At 34.2% G+C, this 23038-nt stretch overlaps 1 protein-coding gene across 2 annotated transcripts in view; it reads right to left on the bottom strand.

Annotated features, from left to right (window-relative positions):
* The window catches only part of LOC141447249 (prolactin-releasing peptide receptor-like), a 383052-nt gene that overhangs the window by 159677 nt on the left and 200337 nt on the right, over positions 1 to 23038 (bottom strand). For both annotated transcript variants that reach the window (XM_074114571.1, XM_074114573.1), the window contains exon 3: positions 2485 to 2771. In XM_074114571.1, coding sequence (XP_073970672.1) covers positions 2485 to 2771 — 287 coding nt within the window. The remainder of the gene's footprint in view (positions 1 to 2484; positions 2772 to 23038) is intronic.

Raw genomic sequence — 23038 nt, 5'->3', positions numbered from 1 at the left:
CCAGATTGACTGGAAAAGAGTAATTCCAACCAGTTACTAGATCAGTGCTCGATAATACACACTGGGTCGACCTTATTTCATAATGTATGCTTAAAAAACACTGGAAAAAGTATGAATCAGACCCAGATTGACTGGAAAAGAGTAATTTCGATCTCAGATTACCATGTACTTGACCTGAGCTCAAAGTTACATACTGGGTCGTCTTTATTTCAAAATGTATACTAAAACAACACTGGTAAAAATCGGAATTTCAGCCTTTATACTCCTTAAATGGTTGTTTTAATTTCAAATAACCGTTCAGAACAGCAGTTAACTGAACTGCCTACATTTAACAACTTTGTGGTTCCACAGATATTTATAAAAAAAAAAGAATAAGAATTTTGATCTGCTTTACGAACCGTTGAAGACAGGAAGTTACGGCATCTATAGGTGCTGGATTATGGATTAAATGTAAGGATGCGGTGTCCTATTTCCTTTGAGTTGTTATTTTAAGCCAAAATCATGGTAAACCAAGATTGATGTCCGTTGGAAATAACTTAATAACAACAAGTTAGTATATTAAGTAATTTTCTCTGATAGTTAGGCAGCTTTAAAATAAATATGAAGCTCTGAGAATACCAAGGAGTTTAGTTTAAAGCTGTCAAAGGATTCTAGAAGAAAACTTAATGCCTGAGGATACCTTTGAGATTATCAACTGGGGAAGAAATGGATCTTAAGGAACTCAGAATCAATGGCTCCACCATTTTGTTTAACATGAAGTTTAAGTAAGTTTGAAGAATTTGCAGTGTGCAATCCACATTTTGTGCAAATCAGCCTGAGGATTCTTGGAGTTCAGGTAGTTCAGGGAGAGACAGAGTTGTAGATCTGTCTAGAACGGAATTGAAAAAGTCGTTGGTGTATGCATTTTTCTAAGTACTTAAGAAATCCACGGAGCTTATATTTTGGCAACTAATTTGTTCAAAGATTACCTGTAAACATGCTTTACCGTTGTAAACTAGAAATAGGAAATTTATATTATGTATAAAGAGAGAGAAATAAAATGGAAAAACGTTCTTAATTGATTAATAGTTTGCTAAATTTTAATTAAAGTAGAACCCTTTCGTGTTTAGAGACTGGCATGTTACAGATGTCACTCATATCAGTAAATTTAATAAAGGTGATGCATTAATTTTACGTCTGTAACATTCTACACAATATATTGTTTACAGAAATGCTATATTCTTTATGAAAGAATTCTTCGTCGAGATTATATATTCAAAATTTCAGACGTGAAAATGGAATGAAATAAAATTGATTAATCTAACTGCTTTAATTTCAACACGAAATCATAAATGAATTAATAATATTTTATTTAATGATCATATTTGAATTTGCTTCAATAAAATTATATTATTTAATTGATTTAGTTATTTACAAACACCCAATTACAATTAATAAATAAAAAGATTAATAATAATCAGAAGGCAACGGATTAGCCGAGTGGTTAGCGAATACTGTATTCCATCGCGAAGATCACAGGATCGAATACAGCTGCCAGGCCGTTAGATTTTTCTTTTCCTAGGAGCTTCTTACGGCAAACTGTTCGGTGATGGACAGTGTTTTCTGTAATGAGGGAACACTGTGTAGATGCACTGATAAAGCTACGGGCGCCAACCTCAGACAAACAGACGCGCTTTTAAATCATTTAAAACAAAAATAATAATAATCAAGGTTATAAGAATATCAAAATTTTAAATAAAATATTCCGTAGTGTAGATGCTGTAGCTGTAGTATTATTTAATTATTAATAAACTCGTATTCTTTTCCAATATTATGTTATTTATTAATTATTTTGTTTACTTATATTAATTTTACATGCTGCGAACATGCAATCTTTCCTACCATTGGCGGACCTCTTCATGCATATTTACATGACATTATCATGCAACATGCAATGTTATAGATAATTGTTCGTTTTATTAGCCAGTGCTTGTAAACCAATTAGTTACCAATTTTATTATTAAGAAGTCTTTAAAACCCATAAAAGTTGATTCATAATTTGGCTATTTCTTTAGCTAAATAACATTTAATATTCAGTAGTTATTATGGAAGAGTTTGCCACAGATTGGAAATTAAGTTGTAGTTTAGAGCTGTGCTTCTTAAACTATAGGTCACGGCCCTGCGGGGGGGGGGGGGTCGCAGAAATATTATTGTGAACTTAATATAATTAATTCACTTATTTACATTTTAGTAACAAGTAATTAGAAAAATAAACAAGTTTTTTCAGTCACTCGTGAACGTTCAGCAAGCAGTGGAGGATATATGTTGTAGTGATTCTATCAAAGATACCATGCAAATGAAGAACAGCATTTTCTCTCTAAGAAGTGCCCTTAATTATTAAAATGACCTAATTTTCTTTTTATATAAAAAATTGTAGATTACCATAAACAGAAGTAATACTTCCAAAATAAATATAGCACAATAAATCAGAAATATTCCACTTACTTGTCTAAAGTTCTCTGAAGGCCATTTCTCTTCACAATAAAATCTTCCAGCAATAGATTTATGATCCATAAATAATCCAAATGGTATTGTGGCAATTAATGAGAATGTCCATATAAAAAATATTACAGCCAAACATGTTGAAAGGCGCATGCGCGGTTTAAATGGATATATTATAACAAAAAACCGATCCACGGCTATTGAAGTTAATGTTAACGTTGATATATATACGGATGTACTTTGGGCATATACCACTAGATGGCACAGCGCGTTACCGAATATCCAACGACCTGAAACATAAAAAAAATAAAATTAATTAATAAAGTAAAGCAAAAATATATAATACAGACATAATATAAATTTTGTAGGAATTTTATTTATTCTTTATGTTTATATGTAAGAGGTTTTTGAAACAGATTTTATTATTCTGTAAAGAATATAATTTTATAAATAAAAACATGAATACATACACACATAAAAATTAAAACAATAAAATACCTGTAAAGAATAATTAAATTACTAGATTATATGTTACCGTCACTGAACATTATGAAAACACACTATGTAACGTAAATACTCTAAAGTGACGCTAAACCTTCCCAGACTATAACCTAACATTCAGGTTGAGTCGTTGTAGATCAAACTGAACCAATCTCCTATCATGTATGTACTATTTTAATTTTTTACAAGTTGCGTATTAATAAACTCATTAGAATATCTCTTACTTGAATTCATGAAATTAGTCACATATTTTATTCAAACTCTAAAGCAACTAAATGGGGAATTTTGCATTATACCTGAAATAAATACGATAGATTTATTTATTTGCTTGTAGCGACATTCTCCCATACAAATAGAGTTCATTATATGTATCAGAAATCTTGCGATAGAAGAGGAGCAATACGAGGGTCGTTTGAAAAGTCCGTGCAAAGTCAGAGAGATAGCACCACTGGCGCGTATCGAGGTTATGTTTAGTTAGTAGCATCTCTTGGAAGAACACACACCAAGTTTCAGCCAGATCGGTCTATTTCTTTATGTTTGGCATTCGTTTGAATCAAGGAAGTCGAGTGATTTTCAAAAAATGGACGAAAAAGAATTTCGTGTGTTGATTAAGCACTACTTTATGAAAGGCAAAACGCCTCAGGAGACTAAAGAGAAGCTTGATAAACATTATGGTGACTCTGCACCTTCGATTAGAACAGTTTATAAGTGGTTTCAAAATTTTCGGAGTGGCCATATGGGCACAAGTGACGCTGAACGTTCTAGAGGTTACTACTCCAGAAATCATTGATAAAATCCATGATATGGTGATGGATGACAGAAGAGTGAAGGTGCGTGACATTGCTAGTGCTGTGGGCATCTCGAATGAACGGGTACATAATATTTTGCATCAACATTTGGACATGACAAAGCTATCCGCAAGATGGGTGCCGCGATTGCTCACGCTTGACCAAAAACGAAATCGTGTGAAGTGTTGCAAGGACGGTTTGCAGCTGTTCCAGAAGAATCCGCAGGACTTTAAGCGTCGTTTCGTCACTGTGGATGAAACATGGATACATCACTACACTCCTGAGACCAAAGAACAATCTAAACAATGGGTTACCAAGGGGGAATCTGCGCCAAAAAAGGCGAAGACCGTTCCTTCGGCCGGAAAGATTATGGCGACTGTCTTTTGGGATTCGCTAGGAATAATCCTCATCGACTATCTGGAAAAGGGTAAAACTATTACAGGTGCATATTATTCATCGTTATTGGACCGTTTGAAAACCGAGCTGCAAGAAAAACGCCCACGATTGGCCCACAGAAAAGTCCTTTTCCATCACGACAACGCACCAGCTCACACCTCAGCAGTTGTGGTCGCAAAATTAATGGAAATAGGGTTCCAACTCGTTTCACATCCCCCCTATTCTCTAGACTTAGCTCCCTCGGACTACTATTTGTTCCCCAATATGAAGAAATGGCTGGCGGGAAAAAGATTTTATTCAAACGAGGAAGTGATTGCAGAAACGAATGGCTATTTTTCAGACTTGGACAAATCCTATTATTCGGAAGGGATCAACAAACTAGAGCAGCGTTGGACGAAGTGTATAAGCCTAAAAGGAGACTATGTTGAAAAATAAAAAAGGTTTACCCCAAAAAATTAAGTAGTTTTTATTTTTGCACGGACTTTTCAAACGACCCTCGTATTTACATGAAAGAACGCCTGCATCCCAGCTCAGAATTGTTTGCCAATTTCGGATTAGTTTTAGAATTGTTTAAAAATGGTAGACATTATAATTAACAAAGCGACAATGTAAGCCCGGTATGTAATACGCGCGACCAGCACAGTCTATATCTCTTTCTGATTATATGTCCTAATTATATGATTTAATAATATTGTATATAAGAAGTTCATAGACTGCGTAGGAGTTATTTAAGAATTTAAAATGTAAATAAGTGTAAAAGACAGTTGTAAGTTTGCTATTAAGTAAAGCAAGTAAAATATAAGTAACTAGAAGAATGCTTGATTTTAACGAGGTAGAATGGAAATAGATCTGAGCACAAGAGATGAGGCACAAGTCCCAAATCTGAAAGATGAAAGAAATATGTAAAACAGTTTCAAGGTTTATGAAATGCATAACCTAAAAATCTTAAAAACAAATGAAACACATTTATGGTAATGGAAAGGTCTAAATTAAATATATTAGATGGAATCACATGTAAAAAAATCAAAGTAATTTAAGATATTAAGTAATTGGCAAAAAATCTTGTCAAAAAACTAAGTAAAATGCAACTTTTGAATCAGTAAGACATACTAGTATAGGAGCTTATTGTAGAATCTGTGTGTGAAGGGTGGGGCAGCAGCAAGAGTAATATCAGCCAATGAGTATTAAGTTCCCATCTGTAAAACATATGGCCAGTGTACTTCTTTCTGATTGGCTAAAAATATCTTGATACTCTGCCACACCTATTTACTCTGATTCTACAGTTAGCTCCTACAGCAACATGTTACCCAGTTTTTGTTGCACTTTTATGGGGATTTTTTATTAAATTTATAAATGCAACTTTTGTATCAGTTGGAAATACTGGTATAGGAGCTTATTGCAGAATCTGTGTGTGATGGGTGGAACAGTGGCAAGGGTAAAATCAGCCAATGCGTATTAAGAGCCTATCTGTACATAACACGCCCACTGTACTTCATTCTGATTGGCTGAAACCATCTTGATATTCGCCCACACATCTTTACTGTGATTCTACCTTAACTCCTGCAGGATTATGTTACCCAGATACAAACTTCTATTTTTTGTAGCATTTTTAAGGGGATTGTTTTTAAATTGTGTACTCTTTTTCGTATTTACCTAGTTTCTGTAATTAATAGACACCAAATAATTATGTTTTAATTAGTAAATTTAAAAGATGCATTAGTATATAGAATTTGAATTGTAAATTTTCAATTTTTTACCCCACATTGTAAATGAAATCAAAAGTGTATTGTAAAAATTTGTGAGGAAGCGTTGTAATAAATGTATGCAATAATAAAGTGTTGTGATAATTTATTTACCCTTTATTGAGTTTTACATCATTCTTTTTAAGTTTATAATCATTGTTTCTTGCTCGGATTAGATAGTGTGCTTACATCTGAGAAACGTCAGAATAGTATGAAACAATGAAGACTGAGGTGAAATATCTTAATATACACTAGCCTTACAAGATAATAACTAAGTAATTTCTAGATGGTATGAAGTTTAGAGAACATATTTATTGAGAGATTCGTAAAACAGTTTAAAAATTTATGAAATGCATTACCTAAAAGTCTTATAAACAAATGAAACAGATATATGGTTATATAAAGGTCTAAATTAAATATTTTGCACTCCATTTAAGTAAAGCAAGTTTTAGATAAATGACTAGAAGAATACTTGTTTTTGACGAGATTTTGCGGAAATGGATCAAAGCACCGGATTAGGTGGAAGTCTGAAACCTAGAACATGACTTCTAATTGCTCCTGGGATTCACTGGGGTGCTTAATTTTAGCAGGTCTTGAATATGCCATCTACTTTTTCTTAACTGGACATGCTGCCCTGATAGATCGCCTATTTTAATTCCGACCTTACCCCAGATCCATCAAGTTGGCGCTGACTTTGGTTTGATACAATGAAAACTGGGCGCTCACTTCTGTTGAAAATTGCTACGGCTACCTATGGAAACAGAATCCTAGTCTTTTGGGAGGTAAAGACTTCACTTTATGAGCTCTTGGTCGTATCTGGTAAATCAAGCAAACTATTTTTAAGCTCAATCAAAGCTCTTCACCCTTGGACTCAAATTACGTTAAAAATCTGAGAAAATAAATATGTTTTCTTTACGTATAAAAATCAGAACGAAGAGATAACTTATTAATTTACAAAGAGACATTAATTAAACTTTAGGAAAGAACTTAATTATGTCCGTTTATGTTCTATGCAAAATGGTAACTAAGTTAGAATGAATTATAACCGTTTCTACTTTAATTAAAACTAATTATTTAATTAACTAAATTTTCTAATTAATTATGAACATTTCATTTAAAATTCAATATAACCTTTTTTTCTTATTCAAGTAATTCAATTTTACTGCCTTCCAATAAGTAGGAAGAATCAATTAAAAGGCTTAAAATTTACAAAACTGCGAATAAATTTATCTTTAAATCTTTGAAATAAAATGGAAACCGTTTGGAGATCCCGTCCAAGAGAAAAGTGGTTTAACTGGTGGGTATCAACTGTAACTCAGAAAACAAAACATTGTAGAAAGTTGAAACAAAATATTTTGCTTGAACACCAAAAGGGAATGTCAAAATAACGTTTCGGTCAAAACTGGTTAACCCAAAAGACCACTCCACTGAAATGTAAGAAGACCATATGTTACCTGAATATGGTAGTCGATTAATGACACAATATTTATAGTTAAAACATTAATTTTAAAGATGTGGCTGCATTGACCATTACAGTGAATGTCCTTCATGCCTGGTTTGACGCCAATCTGACACCCATTTTCACACGAGCTAGTCAACTGTTATATAGCTTTCCTTGAATCTGATGATGTTGAAGTATGGTATGCACCTATACCTGATGATCATTCAACGATGGACACTTAACACTAACCCACGTTAGCTGATGATCACTCAACGATGGGCACTTAACACTAACCCAAGTAGCTGATGATCATTCAACGATGGACACTTAACACTAACTCAAGTAGCTGATGATCACTCAACGATGGGCACTTGACACTAACCCAAGTAGCTGATGATCATTCAACGATGGACACTTAACACTAACTCAAGTAGCTGATGATCACTCAACGATGGACACTTAACACTAACCCACGTTAGCTGATGATCACTCAACGATGGGCACTTAACACTAACCCACGTTAGCTGATGATCACTCAACGATGGGCACTTAACTCTAACCCAAGTAGGTGAAATTAAAATATGTACAATATAACTATGCACTTACTATAAAATCGCATACTCCTTGTCTACCTTACTACTCACAACTAACCGACCAACCAACTAACTGATGGCAGAGTCCCTAGCTGGCAGGTGGGGGAAAACGAACTAAACCGTTGAAACTTCGTCATGCTGGCTTCGTAGAGGTTCAATTCTTCCAGGCGCAGAAATATTTATACTCATTAACAAAAACTTACAGTTTAAAAAGTTATTAAGTATTATAGTGATTAAACGCCAAAAGGTACACATCATTTAAGTTATTTATTAATTGATATCATTTAAGTAATTTTACTGCATTAACTTTTCATTAATAGTGTTTAGAAATTATTAGATGTTACAGACCCTTATGCTGGCCACTTCATTTATAATAATTTGTTGTTGTAATAATAATAAAATGTATATTACATCTTCACAAATAAATAAGCACTTTATTTTAAGTGTATTCCAAATTATTCTTCTGACTTATCTTTATTAGGCCCTTTATTTTGTGTAATCACATACACTTGCACATTAAAGTAGAAAAAGACAAAGTTAAGAGTTGGTTACTGTATAAATTTAAATCTCAGAGTTAAAACAAAATTTGAATCTTCAATTCGTCTAAAACAAATATTCGAGAGCACAAATAACACACAGTTAACAATATGTAAATTATTCAACAATAATTATTGATTTCTTTATTGCAATTTACTGTCCCTTTAATTGAGTACTTGTAGTAAAATACTTTAATAATTTATTGGCTGTACTAAAAATATGCATATCTTATCTACTTTATGTTACATATGTTTATACAACATTGTGGGAAGAACACCTAGATTAAGAATGTAATTGAAGAAAACTATATTATTTGCGATAAAGCCAGATTAACTACTACATAAAGTAACAATCACTTTAATCGAAGAATGAACTTAAACCGACGATTTTTATTTAAAAATACAAATAAATTAATTAAATGAAATCATTGATGTTTGTCGGTGTAAGCTTTTTTTTTTTTTTTAAGTTTTTGACATTTTTAGCCTCATAATTTTATTGATTTTTTATAATGTTTTTCAGGCGGGGCTTAACGTCCAACTACCAATTAGGTGTCGTGGACGGAGGCGACTAGCAAACATACTTTACTGCAAATTTCTTTTATTAACCATTAAAATAAAATCCAAGGCCTACAGACCGGGAATCGAACCCAGTACCACAATGCACATTAGCTTTGCAGGTCTCGCCTCTTAACCCGCTCGGCTACCGTGGCGCCTCTTAATAATATTTTTCTTTTTATATTTTTATTTTTACTGATTACTGATTAGCCTTTTTTGGGAGGTGAGGAAGGAATAGTTAGGTTTTCTCTAACGTGTCATTTTTTTTTTTGTACATTGTTTTGTGTTACCATTAGTAATATAATAATAGTTAAGAATTAAACGTAGAACTAACAAGAAGTCTCAATGGATATATTAGGTCACAATGAATTCGGTTTATAGCTCCTTCCTTTATAATCAACAAAATACTTAACCAACTCACTTTTTGGGTGATGGAGGGGAATGAGACACAATGGTTGGCAGATTCACCATTAAAAGAAAATATATATATATATATATGAGAGTTGATAAAACTATGGTTGAAGAAGTCAGTAAGTTGGTTCTTGAAGTTAGCGGAGTGTTTTGAAGTCGAAGTTTTTTATTTTTTTTTATTCGTACAATTTATGACGTTTGCTATTTCCCCAAACTGTCCAATCTTCTCTAAACTTTTTTGAGACAGCCAAATAACAGTTCTTATCATTTATTTATTCTCTCTCTATAATTTGTAAAAAGGAATTTCTTATTACTAGAACAAATATGTAAAGGATTATGTTAATATGTTCCCATAAATTATTTTGAATGTTCATCTACTATTATTTCTTGTTGCTCATATTTGAGAAGTTTCTTTCAGACATTTTTTAGTCCAACTTGATCAATAAAACGACATTTTTTTTTATTAATTTTCTTTGACATGAATTCTTTCTTTTATTTAATCTCCTGACAGAATATTTAGCGCATTGCGACCTTGTTCTTTTTAGATTTCAGCTGATGAAAGAAGTCACGAAATTATTCTACAGAAGTTCGAGAAGGAGAAGATAGAACTAACAGAATAGAACTTCATATCTAGTTGGTGCCCATTTTGAACCCTTTTTTAGCGTTTTACTTTTACGCTTACTTGGTATTTTAGATGCTAAGCTATATTTAGAAAGTGGCCATGAATTTACTTCTGTGCATTTTTTAGAAATGCTATGGATGGAAACGACAGGAAATGTGTTTTTTGTGTGTGAAAGAAAAGATATGCGAGCTTTAGACAGTAAAAGAAGCTTATCACTGCTCCATACAATAGAGATGTTCTAGCTAAAAGCCCTGAAAGATCCTGTGAAGGATCAAGGTTAGGAGAAGAAAAAGTAAGGGAACGTCCGGTATTAGAACTAGGATAGAGGAGGAGTGCAAAGCAGCTCAAGAAAAACGGGCTTTTTCTTCGAGGATGAAAAAGGATATATAAGGACTATTTATTTTTTCGCGTTCCCTAGTTCGCTTGGTTATCATTATTATTATTATTTTTTATTCTTATTTTTTGTTAGCATAAACTGCAGCAGTCATTAACATTAACGCTCTACCAACGGTTCTGTTAGCTCATAATGAAGCCCCGACGAGCTGGGCTGACACTCATATTTCAAGTAACGCAGGCAAACTGGACTGCACGACTATTATTTCTTCTACTCTCACGTGACCCCAAAATGACTGTAGACCAACAAACTCCTCCTTTACAAAGTAGTCATCAGGCCGATGTTGCTCTACGCCTGCTCTGCCTGGAGCCTGAACTTGTAGTAGCAACATCAAGAAACTCCAGGACATCGCAGAACAAATTCGATGCACTAGAATTGACTCACTCCACGGAGACTGCATCCATTATCCCCTGGCACGCTCCTATATCCATAATCGTCTGCTCAAACTCCTTTCCATCCTAGACTGCCATCCCAATCTGCCGTGACATAGCCTCCTACAGATCCTTCTATAACAGACAGACACAGAAGACCTAAAACATTTCCTATTTTAACTCTTTACACTAGCTTCAGATTTTTCCTCTCCTTTTTTCCCTGCATTCCTATCCTGCTCATCTTAACCTTTCTCGTTCCTCACTTGGTAAGAAGGTTAAGGTTATTATACATTGTACTTCATTATTTATTTTTTGTGTACATTTTTCATTGAAATAAATATTTACTCTATTCTATTCTATTCATATTTCAAGTACACCCAACTCCATTTTTACACGATTTTGAAATACATTAAAATCGAGGTTGTATTAACCGGACACTCACCCCGGAAAACTGAAATCCCGGTTAAACCGAATACACAGTATTACATATGTGGTCCATTTGTACGTACCTATGAATGTACATATGCATATAAGTATATATATCACTCGTATTATACGGGTGCATAGGTAGACTCATCAGTAAGATGCCTGTGTGAAAATATGTAAATTAAAAAGCCGTTTCGTCCCCAGAGATCATGATAGACCGTGGTAAATCCCAAGAAATTCAGTACTAATTGCACCACATTTTGGGTTTTTACATACATACATAATGACCCTTCAAGAAAATCAGGTATAAAAGAGTTGCTGCCGCGCCTACAATTATGGTACATCGGAAGACAAAAAATTTTCCCTGCCGCCACCGAAAATTAACTTTTGTTTCGGCGCCGATCCAGGTGTTCTTCACTGAGAACAAAGAAACTTTTTTATACGAATTCTTTGTTCTAGCACGAATCCTCACCAAAAAATTGTTTTTAATTCTAATTTTGACAGTGTGATCCAGAAATCGGACGGTTTATGCCCTATACAAGTGTTAGTGACTTGGTCTTCTTGACATCTCATGGCTTGATTTACTTTCTATTCTGGAGCTAACGAGGGAATACCCGAATCTTATTATCACTTTTCTCTTTATCTCATTGTACTTCAACTTGGAACACAGCATTTCCTTATTCAGTATTACAAGTGTTCGGTTTATCACTGACATATCTACTGATTAAAGCAGGGGTGAGCAACCTTTTTAATCAATGGGCCAATTTAAATTTAAATTTTTTTTGGCGGGCCGCACATAGATTAACTCTTATTAATAATTTACGAAACTTCGAACGAAACGCATCGCGTCCGTATTGCATGTTTGAACAAGTCACCGACAAGTGTGTATCTCGTCACAAAAAAAATCGCGCAGACGCGGCGCGTTCGTATTGCATGTTTAAAAACGTCGTCGACAAGTAACTCGCCATAAAAAATTATTTCGGTTTAGTATGTACTACCATTTTATTATAATTAATTTTATAACAATATATTGATGGGAGAAAGTCAATAAAATAAATTCAATTAGTACTGGAGCCTGGACTTGTAGTAGCAACATCAAGAAACTCCAGGACATCGCAGAACAAATTTCTCAGACTCTCCAGGACGCACTAGAATTGACTCACTCCAAGGAGACTGCATCCATTATCCCCCGGCACGCTCCTATATCCAAAATCGTCTGCTCGCAGGCCGCGTGTTGCTCATCCTTGGATTAAAGCATTTTTGATTCAGTTCGTTGTAAACGTGCACGCTTGTCATCAAGTTGCGAGATTGATTTTTATTCCTAATTTCAATTTCAATTTTTATACTCGTATGTACCCATAGGACTGAATTTTCACTGTAAACTAATTTTAATTTTTTTTGTAATAAAAATGAATTGTTTTTGTTTTATAAATATGTAATATGGATTTCATTATTACTTTTTTTACACTGTTTTTTAGGGAAAACATTCAGAGTTTTTTCATTTTACACGATTTTTTAAAGTTGTGGAACATATCCCCCAAATTAACCATATGTAGCATGTATTATTTTACACAATTTTGTTTTTGCACGGTTTTCTAAGGAACGTATGTACTATTTAAAAAAAGAGTTGGATGTATTTGGCTACCGTGCATTGTTTTTAGCTCAACGTGAAGCTCACGTTTATGGAGATTAAATCCGTAAATCCCCTTTTTTAACACAGACAAAAAACCTATAATTAGAAATACAATAATTCGCCTTAACATCTCCATCAATGAATACTTCCACACTAATAAATACATTCACGATAATAAATTTATTTTTGGCGTTTATTTGTGCTACAATCAGCGCGTTGGCGCTATAAGTAACAGTGATAACAGTAACAACAAATAACAGAAGAATACGAGTGGAGAAGTTACCCAGCGGTAACACTCCAAAATAGGCTATTAGTCGCTCTCTTCACTTGAGAGGAGATCACGAGGCCACTGTCTCTTCTCTTAAGGCGTCTTATCGGGTTGTCAGGAAGAGTTCTAGAAGAAAGATTTTTAGCTAGAGGATTTATATGAGATTGCAGGTTGAAGTGGAGTTTTCTGTATCTTGTTTTCTGCAACTTGTGGTGACAAAAGGAATGGTTAAGGTCCAGTGTGTATAGTCCAGGTTGGGAGACATAAAATGGAGCGTTTACGATAGTTCGAAGTATTTTAGATTGTAGAGATTGAATCCTTTGGAGATTGGAGCGTTTGGTTGAACCCCCCACAGCTCTACTCCATAAGATAAGATTCTAATAGGGCGGCCTCAAAGCCTACGCCACTGCGACCCCTTTGGATCTATTGTAGCTCCCCTCACTCTAAAGCTCGCCCTCCAGACCGGTCCGTCTAATCAGACTCTTAATGCTGGAGAGCGACTCTTGGGTAAAGCTCTCAAGGCCTTGGTTTTTTTCTCCCCTAGAAGTAACATCCTTAGCCACACTGACACAACACCAGTGCAGTACCGTTTACTCCTCCTCCTCCTCCTGACAGAACCTACAAAAGGCTATCATCTGCCAGGCCCATGCGTTGCATGTGTTTTCTGAGCCTGCAGTGGCCGGTTAATAGGCCTACAATTATCCTGATAACCACACGGCATTGACGGATTAGCTCTATTCCATACGCCCAGATGGGTTTTAAAACAGTAGTATAAATTAGTCTTTTGTTCAATCTGTCCATCACTTCGTAATTAATTCAGTTACAAAAATTTGGTAGAAAAGATTCACGGTATTCAAAATATTTTCAAGATACTTTAATATTGTGAAACTTAATTAGATACTGGTTCATTTTCTTCAAAGTAAGGACCATTAGCCTATAAAGGCTCATCTTTAAAATACATTTTAAAAAAGTGGGTGCTCTGGATTCAAAGGAGGCTGATTTTTCCCCTGCCTTGTCTTCTGGTTCTACCAGGTAGCAAATTAACCAGATGCTTGGAAAAGTGATAAATCAATTGATAAGCGACTAAAGAGTATTCTTTGACTTTATATCAATATAATTATTGTTAAATATCTCCTTAACCTTAAATGAGTGCCAATATTTCTTTATTGTGTTAAATTAACACAATAACATTTCTTTTGAATTTATTGGTGGAAATTTCTTTGAACAATTAGCTTTTCACGGAATAAATATTTCTTTTGTTCGGTGTATTTCCATTGTTCGTACAAATTGTTAGCGCTGTACGAACGAAAAGAGAGGCTCATTGTTTAGCAAAAATATCACAGCATCTTTCAAGCAATACATTTTTGTTTCCATTTATCACAAGTTATGAATGACTTGGAAAATCTTTTATTTTTCAATGAATGAGACGATGCCTAATATAAAACTAACTTAAAATAATCGCCTACACCAATAATTCATTGTTAAATTGTGGCACGAATTTCCTTTAAATAATATTGTTGACCTTTATCATGTTTTTTTTTCCACAGCTCTGAATGTCTGCAAAGTGTAAAGCAGATTATCAAGTTGTCTAGGAGATTTTAGAACGCATGATCGTAGATGATTTTCTGGCACTCCTTTCAATTATTTATAAAAACCAGAGAAATTATCCTTTTTTTTCCTCCATTTAGAATCTACTTTCACTATGACAGGGTATTTTCGCATCCTGAGAACCTGATCAGTTATCAGGTATTAAAGGAAAATACGAACAATTTTTTCTTATAATTTTCCGTTCCTTTAAATTTGGGGAGAATTTTCTTTCTTAGGGAGTCAGCTAGCTCCTCTTCCCGTTCTATCCAATAACTATTCGAATTTAGATCGTTATTTTACAACCAGAAACATTTTCTTGAAATGTTAATACATCTAAACTAATTCTAATAAAAAGCAAAATGTTCTGTTCAAATCAAAAAGAAAACAAGTTTCAACCAAACGCTTTTTTAAAAAAAAAAAGATAAGAAAAACTCTTCACTCATAGTTTTCCAGCTGGGAAAATAAAATAAAAAAGTAAGAAAAATCACTGCTGGGGAGTTGAAAGGATGTTGGAAGCATAAAGATCTAGTGGGCCGTGTAAAATCTCCCAGCTCTTTGAACCTACCCGGATTGCAAATGGCCGTTTTCCAAAAGCTTTTCCACATTATTTCAAAAAAAAGGATTTTCTTTTTAAAGTTTTATCCTCTCTTTTTTACCTCATCTTCTAAACTCATTTAGTCATAATAATAAACTTTGCTAAATTTTTTTCGTTTATTTTGTCAAAAAATTGAAAATTTCTTGTTAGGTGCACCGAAAACGATGATAAAAGTAAAAGTGGTAGGCAAGGACCGGGTCTTTATGAGGAGAGAGGATGGCCGTATCATCGGCATAAGTAAAAAGGAAGGTACGAGGATTGGTAGGAATATCAGCAGTGTATATGGTGTAGAGTACAGGCCCAAGGACACTTCCCTGGGGAACACCTGCTCGAACTGGGTAACAAGGAGAGTAGGAATTTCCACAGACGACACTAAATAAGCGTCCAGTGAGGTAAGATTGAAGGATGAGAAAATATGTAGTTGGTAGGATGCTCTTGAGTTTGGCAAGCAATCCCCGGTGCCAGACGCGATCGAAAGCTTGAGCAACGTCGAGAAAAACTCCCGGACAATACTGTCCATTCTCAAGAGAGGTTGAGATTACATCCACAACACGATGACATTGCTGGACTGTAGAGTGATGAGCGCGGAAACCAAATTGATGGGACGGAAGTATTTCCTGTGATTCTAGGAGAGGATAAATTCGTTTTAGGAGCAGTTTCTCAAGGAGTTTTCCTAAGATTGGAAGAAGTCTTATAGGACGATAGGACGAAACGCTGTTTACTGGCTTTTTCGGTTTAGGAATCATTATTATTTTGGAGAATTTCCATTGAATCGGGAAAAATGTGGTTCTTAGTACTGAATTGTATAGGTAGGTAAGGAAAACGATAGCACGTTTTGGCATTTGCCGGAGGACTTTGGCGGTGATAAGATCGTGTCCGGGGGATTTTTTCCTAGGAAGATTCAGGATAGCATACCTAACATCAGAAGGAGAGAAAGCTTTGAGAGGAAAAAAGTAAAAATAAAGTGAAAAATTTGGTTATATACCTAACAAAAAATTAGTTTTACTAATTTAGATATTTTGCTTTTAATGATCTTTAACCCCTTAGTAGGCGCGGTGATTTTAGTTCAAACAATAGGCGCGGGTATCTGACAGATACTTTGTTTATAAATTAAAAAATATAGATTAACGAATGGAACTGAGGGAGAAATTATTTATTTCCTTCAATTTGTTTAATTTTTTATAAAATGAAAAATAATTATAAACTTTTAAAATACATGTATTAATAATAAACAAAGTCTGAAAAGAAAAATATTAAAAGGTCTATTGGCGCGGGTATCTACCAGATAATGCTTATGTTACTTTGATAAATAAAACGAAATACTGAAATTGATTATTTAAACGGTTGTAAAATGTGTCTTTCTATAAAATAAAATAACTTATTCTTACCAAATAATAAAATAACATTACTTAAAGAGAATAGGCGCGGTTAACTGTCAGATAATTATTTACAGTTTGCGGCACACTTAACGCGGGCAATTCTTGATTTAAAATGAAGGATATTTTAGGTCAGAAAGATAGAAGGACGGAAAACTTCATCAAACGACCGGCCTTCTCAACTGAAATAAAAGTAATGCCTCGGTATCTGTCAGAACCTCCGCGCCTAATACAGGGTTAACGTAGAGTGTAAGAAATTTGAAGACAATCGGTAGAAAATCAAAATCAAACAAAATCAATCAAAACCAATAAAAAACAAACAAAGCATGACAACAACACTAATTGCGAGATTATTGATAACAGTGCACGAATATTAAGGAAAATCTTAGTAACGTTTTTATGAAAATAGCAAAAACAAACAAACAATGACAACTGTGCACAAAATTTAAAGAAAATCGACAACGTTTTTATGAAATTAGCAAAAACAAACAAAGCGTGACAACTGTGCACGAAATTTAAAAAAAATCGACAACGTTTTTATAAAAATAGCAAAAACAAACAAAGCGTGACAACAGTGCACGAAATTTAAAGAAAATCGACAAAGTTTTTATGAAAATAGCAAAAAACAAACAAAGCGTGACAACAGTGCACGAAATTTAAAGAAAATCGATAACGTTTTTATGAAAATAGTATATTTGTATTACAATATAATATATTCTGTATACAGTTTCTCATAAATGAAGTTAATTTCCTGTGTTAGAGGATCTTAAATTAATTGAGCGGAAATTAAAACAAGAAATAAATTGTAATGCAATGGCATCGACTTAGTTCTAGTGAAAAGTGATTTTTCTATCTCATGCGCAATTAGAGTCTCACCACTTCCTTGTTTGCTCTTGTTCTGGGGTCAACAATATTGTTTACACTCGCTGTTATTGTGCTTATCAGTATCGATCTTGGAACCTATCTTACATTACTGGACGGGCAGTGCGCTACGCCGGGAGCTATAAACTAACTAAAAAGGTCACTATTATTATTACAGACACATTGTTCCGTCGTTCCTTTTTATTAAAATGAAAATTGTCTAATTTGGCATTTTATTTAAATTTTTGTATTTACTGAAAACAATTCTCTTTAAATTTCAGATACTATTACTGAGGTTTCCACGGTTTCCCTTTGGGCAACTGCAAGAAGCAGCAGGCCAACTGAGACTATTGTACACTCCATTAGTCTTGAGTAATCCTCAACCTCACATCTATCATTCTTGGGCTAAGGGAGTCGCATCCGCAGACGGTTAGGGAAGATATTTGATGTTCATGTCAGAAGTTTTATTATTATGGTTATCCAAAGAAGATCCCGTATTCTTTACTATTTTTTCTAACATTCATTTTTTTTTTGGTATCATACTTCTTATTGTAGCCCTCCCAAATTGTAGTCCCAATCTCGGACCACTTCTTTATTCTGTGTTGCACACAAATGCTTACGGGATTCAGTGATCATGACCTGTGCAGTAAGCCTCTAATCTGCTCTATAAAGCGCCTTGATGTTGGCACATGATCGATTCTAAGTACAATATGATGGATTGTAAATAAACAGCTGTAATCGCAACCATTCAATACCCTGTCAGCAACAGCATATAAAAACTGAGTAAGCTTTCTTTAATGGCCGGCAAAATGTACTCAATAGAAAAACAGTAATGATTTATTCTTTACTTATTAAATAAATTAATGATTTTTAATTAAAGTTTAATAGAAAATGTTTTACAAATAAATGAAAACTTTATATTAGGACGATGATTCCGCCAAACAAGGTATAAAATTGATCTGCAGCAAGCAAAGATGGCATCTTTGTGGAACTATAAAACTCTTAATATTTTCCGTTTTATTATTTTGTTTTTTTGCTTTTAAAAGAAGAGTCAGAGCATTTTTATTACTTTGCTTTAATTACAAGTGAGAAATCGTTGCGGGATCATTGCGGTATCGTTACGGGATAATTGCGGGATCGTCACGGGATCGTTGCAGAAATAAAGTTTTCATCAAAAATAACTAATAAAATTGAAAGGAAACATGCGTAATATTGAAGTGAACAATCTAAATTGTAAACATAAATTAGTAAATTTTGAGAGAATGCTGCCCAAAGCGGGTTACGTGAGCGTTCTCATCTGATTGTCCATTCAAAAAAAAACCTAAAAAAAATTATTTGAGACGGAAACCGGCGCAATACATCTTCTAGTGTTACATGAATAATTAATCTTAGATTAGACTTAAGAAGGATTATGCGATAAAATTAGATAAGTTTTTATTATTATTATTATTACAAATGATTTTTTTTTTTCTTGAATGAACTTTTTAAGTTTTAAAAGACTAAATAAATCCTACAACTTATTTTACGGGTCAATTAATAATACTTCAAGGAACAAAAAGCTTTGTGTTAGAATTAATTTGCTAACACAAAAGAGATAACTTTTAATAAATGAAAGAGGAGATGATGCTCTCTCCGCTATTGGAACGGTGAGTTTAGAAAAGTAGGAATGGGCTCTGATAATAAGTTAATTTTCAAGAAAGCATTTAAAGCTTACTCATATTGAACTGAACTAATTGAGCTTATTAATTATTATTATAATTTCTCTTCGGATTGATTAAGATGTAATTAATTCTTAATGAGTTATTTTTGAAAGAACTGGAATTGGTAGTAAACCCCAGGCCGAGCCTCGCCTACCGTTAACTAGAAATCCCTGGATTGTTACAGCTGCTCTACAATTGGACCAAGAAGATTTTTTCTATCCTCGGATTTATCACTACCAATCCTCCCCTGAGTTTGGGACCTACCGTCTTTCCTTGACCGTACCCATTCCTACAGCCATATTTTTTTGGCACTACCCCCTTCTCACCATGTGTACAGGGGGTACAGTTAAGCCTGGATTAACTTAATCTTTTTGTACGACGTCCATAACCTTTTGTATAACTAGTAAAATTCCTTCTTCTTTTTTATGCCCCACAAAGCCCTGTCTCCGAAAATGCTTCGGTTATATTCCCCTTTTTTGAACTTGAAATGTTTCTTCTTATACCTTCGTCAGAACTCGCCAATTAATGGGTCTTGCAAAGCCTGATTTTTTTTGTTTTTCTATATAGAAGGCTGCTCTTCAAGTTACTTAGGCTAAGAGCTTCTAATAGATATTATTTGTCGGTTATAATTTGCAAGCCTAAGAAGATAAATTCTTCCACTCCTGGAGTAAGAGGCAATTAGCCAATGTCATCTCCTGGCGTATCTTTGTCACTTCCAACCTGGTTGATAACAAGAGCTATGAGTGTAGCCAGTGATGGCATCCTAAATTTTTAAGAAACAAAATCAGGTCGTTTTTTCTTTACTCTTTCATGGTAGTAATGTTGATTAATTATAATCGATATTTTCATCCGTTTTGGACGTGGAAGGGCGAAACGGGCGGTCATCATCTCCGACGTCTTCTCGGCCATCTTGGAAACGCTTGAACCACTCAAAAACTCGCGCACGTGATTAAAACATTCATCGCCATAAACTTCTTTTAATAAAAGATAAGTTTCAGTAGCGGTTTTACCAAGTTTCATGTGAAATTTCACGACAATTCGTTGCTCTACTACATCTGTAGTATCGTGTTTTCGGCAAAACGAAACTAACAGCTCTTACACAAACGACGGTTCCGGTCAGACATATTTCTCTTTAAGCACGTGAGACGCTGCAATCGAAAGAGAAGGCTTCACGGTGCACAGCTTTTGGTCGTTAAGATTTAGCGCATGCATAGTTCTTCTGTAGCAGCATCAGTCTCACTATTTAATAGCCACACCTCGTAAAATCTTGTTACAAAAATAACGTTTTACAACCACTGACATTTGTAGTTCAAATTTTTTTGACAAGAGTCTCTAATTTCCAACTTGAGCCATAATGTTTAATAAAATTTTAGTAAGAAAACGTGACTTCAAACCGAAACTAAATAAAAAAAGTCTCTTTTATAACGAAATCTCACGAACAAGAGCGAAAGTTGTCGAAAACAAAATTAACCTGTACATTTACGGTGCCGACGTGCGCTCTACAGTCTATACTGCTAACTACGACGAAAGTTCAACGGATCGAAAAAAATATCCCTAGATTTTTACAAAATTTTATTTATTTATCTGAAGCATACAGGCATTAATATTGCAAGGTTAACAAGATACACAATATATAACAGTTATCAAGGTTATTTATGTATTCTATTGTATGTTATTTACAAAATATATTTGTAACCTAGGGGGGTTATTTCTTTTTTTTCGATCTGTTGATCTGCTCTGCAGTTTACTCTATTGCAACAAAGATTACGGTGTGCAACTCTGCATTCATTTATTTTTTAATAACCGGTTAATAAAAATATAAAATATAAAAAAATATAAAATAACCCTAATGTTTCATAATTAAAAAAAAAAAACGGTTCGCGCGAACCTGTAGGATGCCATCACTGGCTTGCAGCTGGTTGAAGCTCTAATAAAGACCATTTTCAGCACCTAGGCTGTAATGTCAACGATCTTGCGTCTACGCAAAGAATTTGTATAAACAGTGTTGGAACTATCAACTATTCTGCTATAATGTTCGAATACGAGATCTTCTACAAATGTTAATGCAAATGTACGTAAACGTTTACTAAGGTAAGCGAGATTAGTTAATCACTATTCAAACTAAATTTCCATTGATAGCAATGCAAGTAAAGTTTCGAGCTTAATTCTAAACTTAATGCAGACAACTATTGAAACAAAAGGAGCTGCTGATGAAAGGCGTCTAATGTACCAACTATTCTAGATGTCCACAGAATCAAATTGGAAATTCTAAAGATTGGACAGAATAATGGAACCCGTTCTCTGGCTTCCTTCAAGAAGAAATCTATAGTTCCATTGAAACTTAGGATTTATAAGGGCTAAGTTTTCTAAAGCCCCGAGAGAGACAAGCTAAAGTTTTCTGTAGAGGTGTTGTGCTGCCCGAGGTTGGTCAAAGTTAAGTCACTGTAGCATGGGGCTACGCTAACTCAAACTACATCATGTTTAAATCTACAAAGTAATGCTGCTAGTTCAATGAATTTCATTGATACTTGAATCTTTGGACTGACCATAAAGAGCCAAACCTTCAGCTACAATTTTAATTGTTTTTTTTTTAAATGAAATAAGTCTTCATATTAGTGTGATAAAAATTATTTATTAGCAAAAGTAGTTTTATTGTAGGCGCCTCAACATCTGAGCTTATTGGCGCCTACAGCAGTGCACTTTCGTCCTCCGTACAGTGCCCTCTCGTTACAGATTCATCACCGGACAGTGAACTGTAAGAAGCTCCCTGGGAAGAGAAAAAAATCTAAGGGCCAGCTGCTGGATTCGAACTCGTGATCTATGCGTTGGTAACCAGTATTCGCTAACCATTCAGCTAATCTCTTCCCTTACATAAATTATTATTTTTTATTATTTATATTTATACATGGTCCATGTACGGTTACCATGAAAATGTTGAAAGTCTTCGAAAGAAAAATTCTGAGGAAGATATATGGTACCCTTATGTGACGGAGGTGAATGGAGGATAAGAAAAAATATCGAGCTATATGAGCTGTATGGAGAGTGTGATATTGTGAAGTTTATTAAAGCTAGAAGAATAGAATGGGTTAGGCCAAATAGTAAGAATGCCGGACGATAGAATGCCGAAGAAAATCTTTTTATCCGCTATGCAAGGCAAAAGAGGAAGAGCACGTCCAAGAAGACGTTGGTCTCAGGATGTGGAAAACGATCTGAATATATTGGGCGCCACAAATTGGAAAAGGAAAGCCGAGTGCAGAGAGCAAATGTATTAATGTTGTCAAGGAAGCCAAGGCCCACCCCGGGCTGTAGTAAGTAAGTAAGTAAGGTAAATAAGTAAGTAAGTAATTTCCTTTTTTTAAATTATTTCACCTCTTTCTAAACTACTATGTTTATAATATTTATAAACTACTTGTATTAATTTTTAAATTAATAACGAAATAAAAATTTGGTTAATAGTTGCTGTGAGCCCATTAATTCATTTTTATAGCCTGCGAAAGAACACGTTCTAGAACACAATCAAGCCAATAGAACCTTTCCAATCTTCTCTTTATAGAAACCCCTATTTTCTTTCTTCAGTTTGATTAAGGGTAAATGTTACACCACCGGGAAATCTGCCCTTCTCAGGATATACCTCAGAAATAGTAAAACAAAAACAAAATTATAAAACTAACAGCACAGTTACTGCCACTTTTAAAAGTAATTAGAATGGAAACTCAATTACATGGATTGTAGGATGGTAACTGGATAATTTCAACTTTTAT

Source organism: Rhodnius prolixus, unplaced genomic scaffold (genome assembly GCF_049639745.1).
Source record: "Rhodnius prolixus isolate KJV_2025 unplaced genomic scaffold, Rpr scaffold_7, whole genome shotgun sequence".
Lineage (NCBI taxonomy): Eukaryota > Metazoa > Arthropoda > Insecta > Hemiptera > Reduviidae > Rhodnius > Rhodnius prolixus.
Note: the sequence above shows the minus strand (reverse complement) of the source record. Positions and strands in the feature narration are given on the sequence as shown.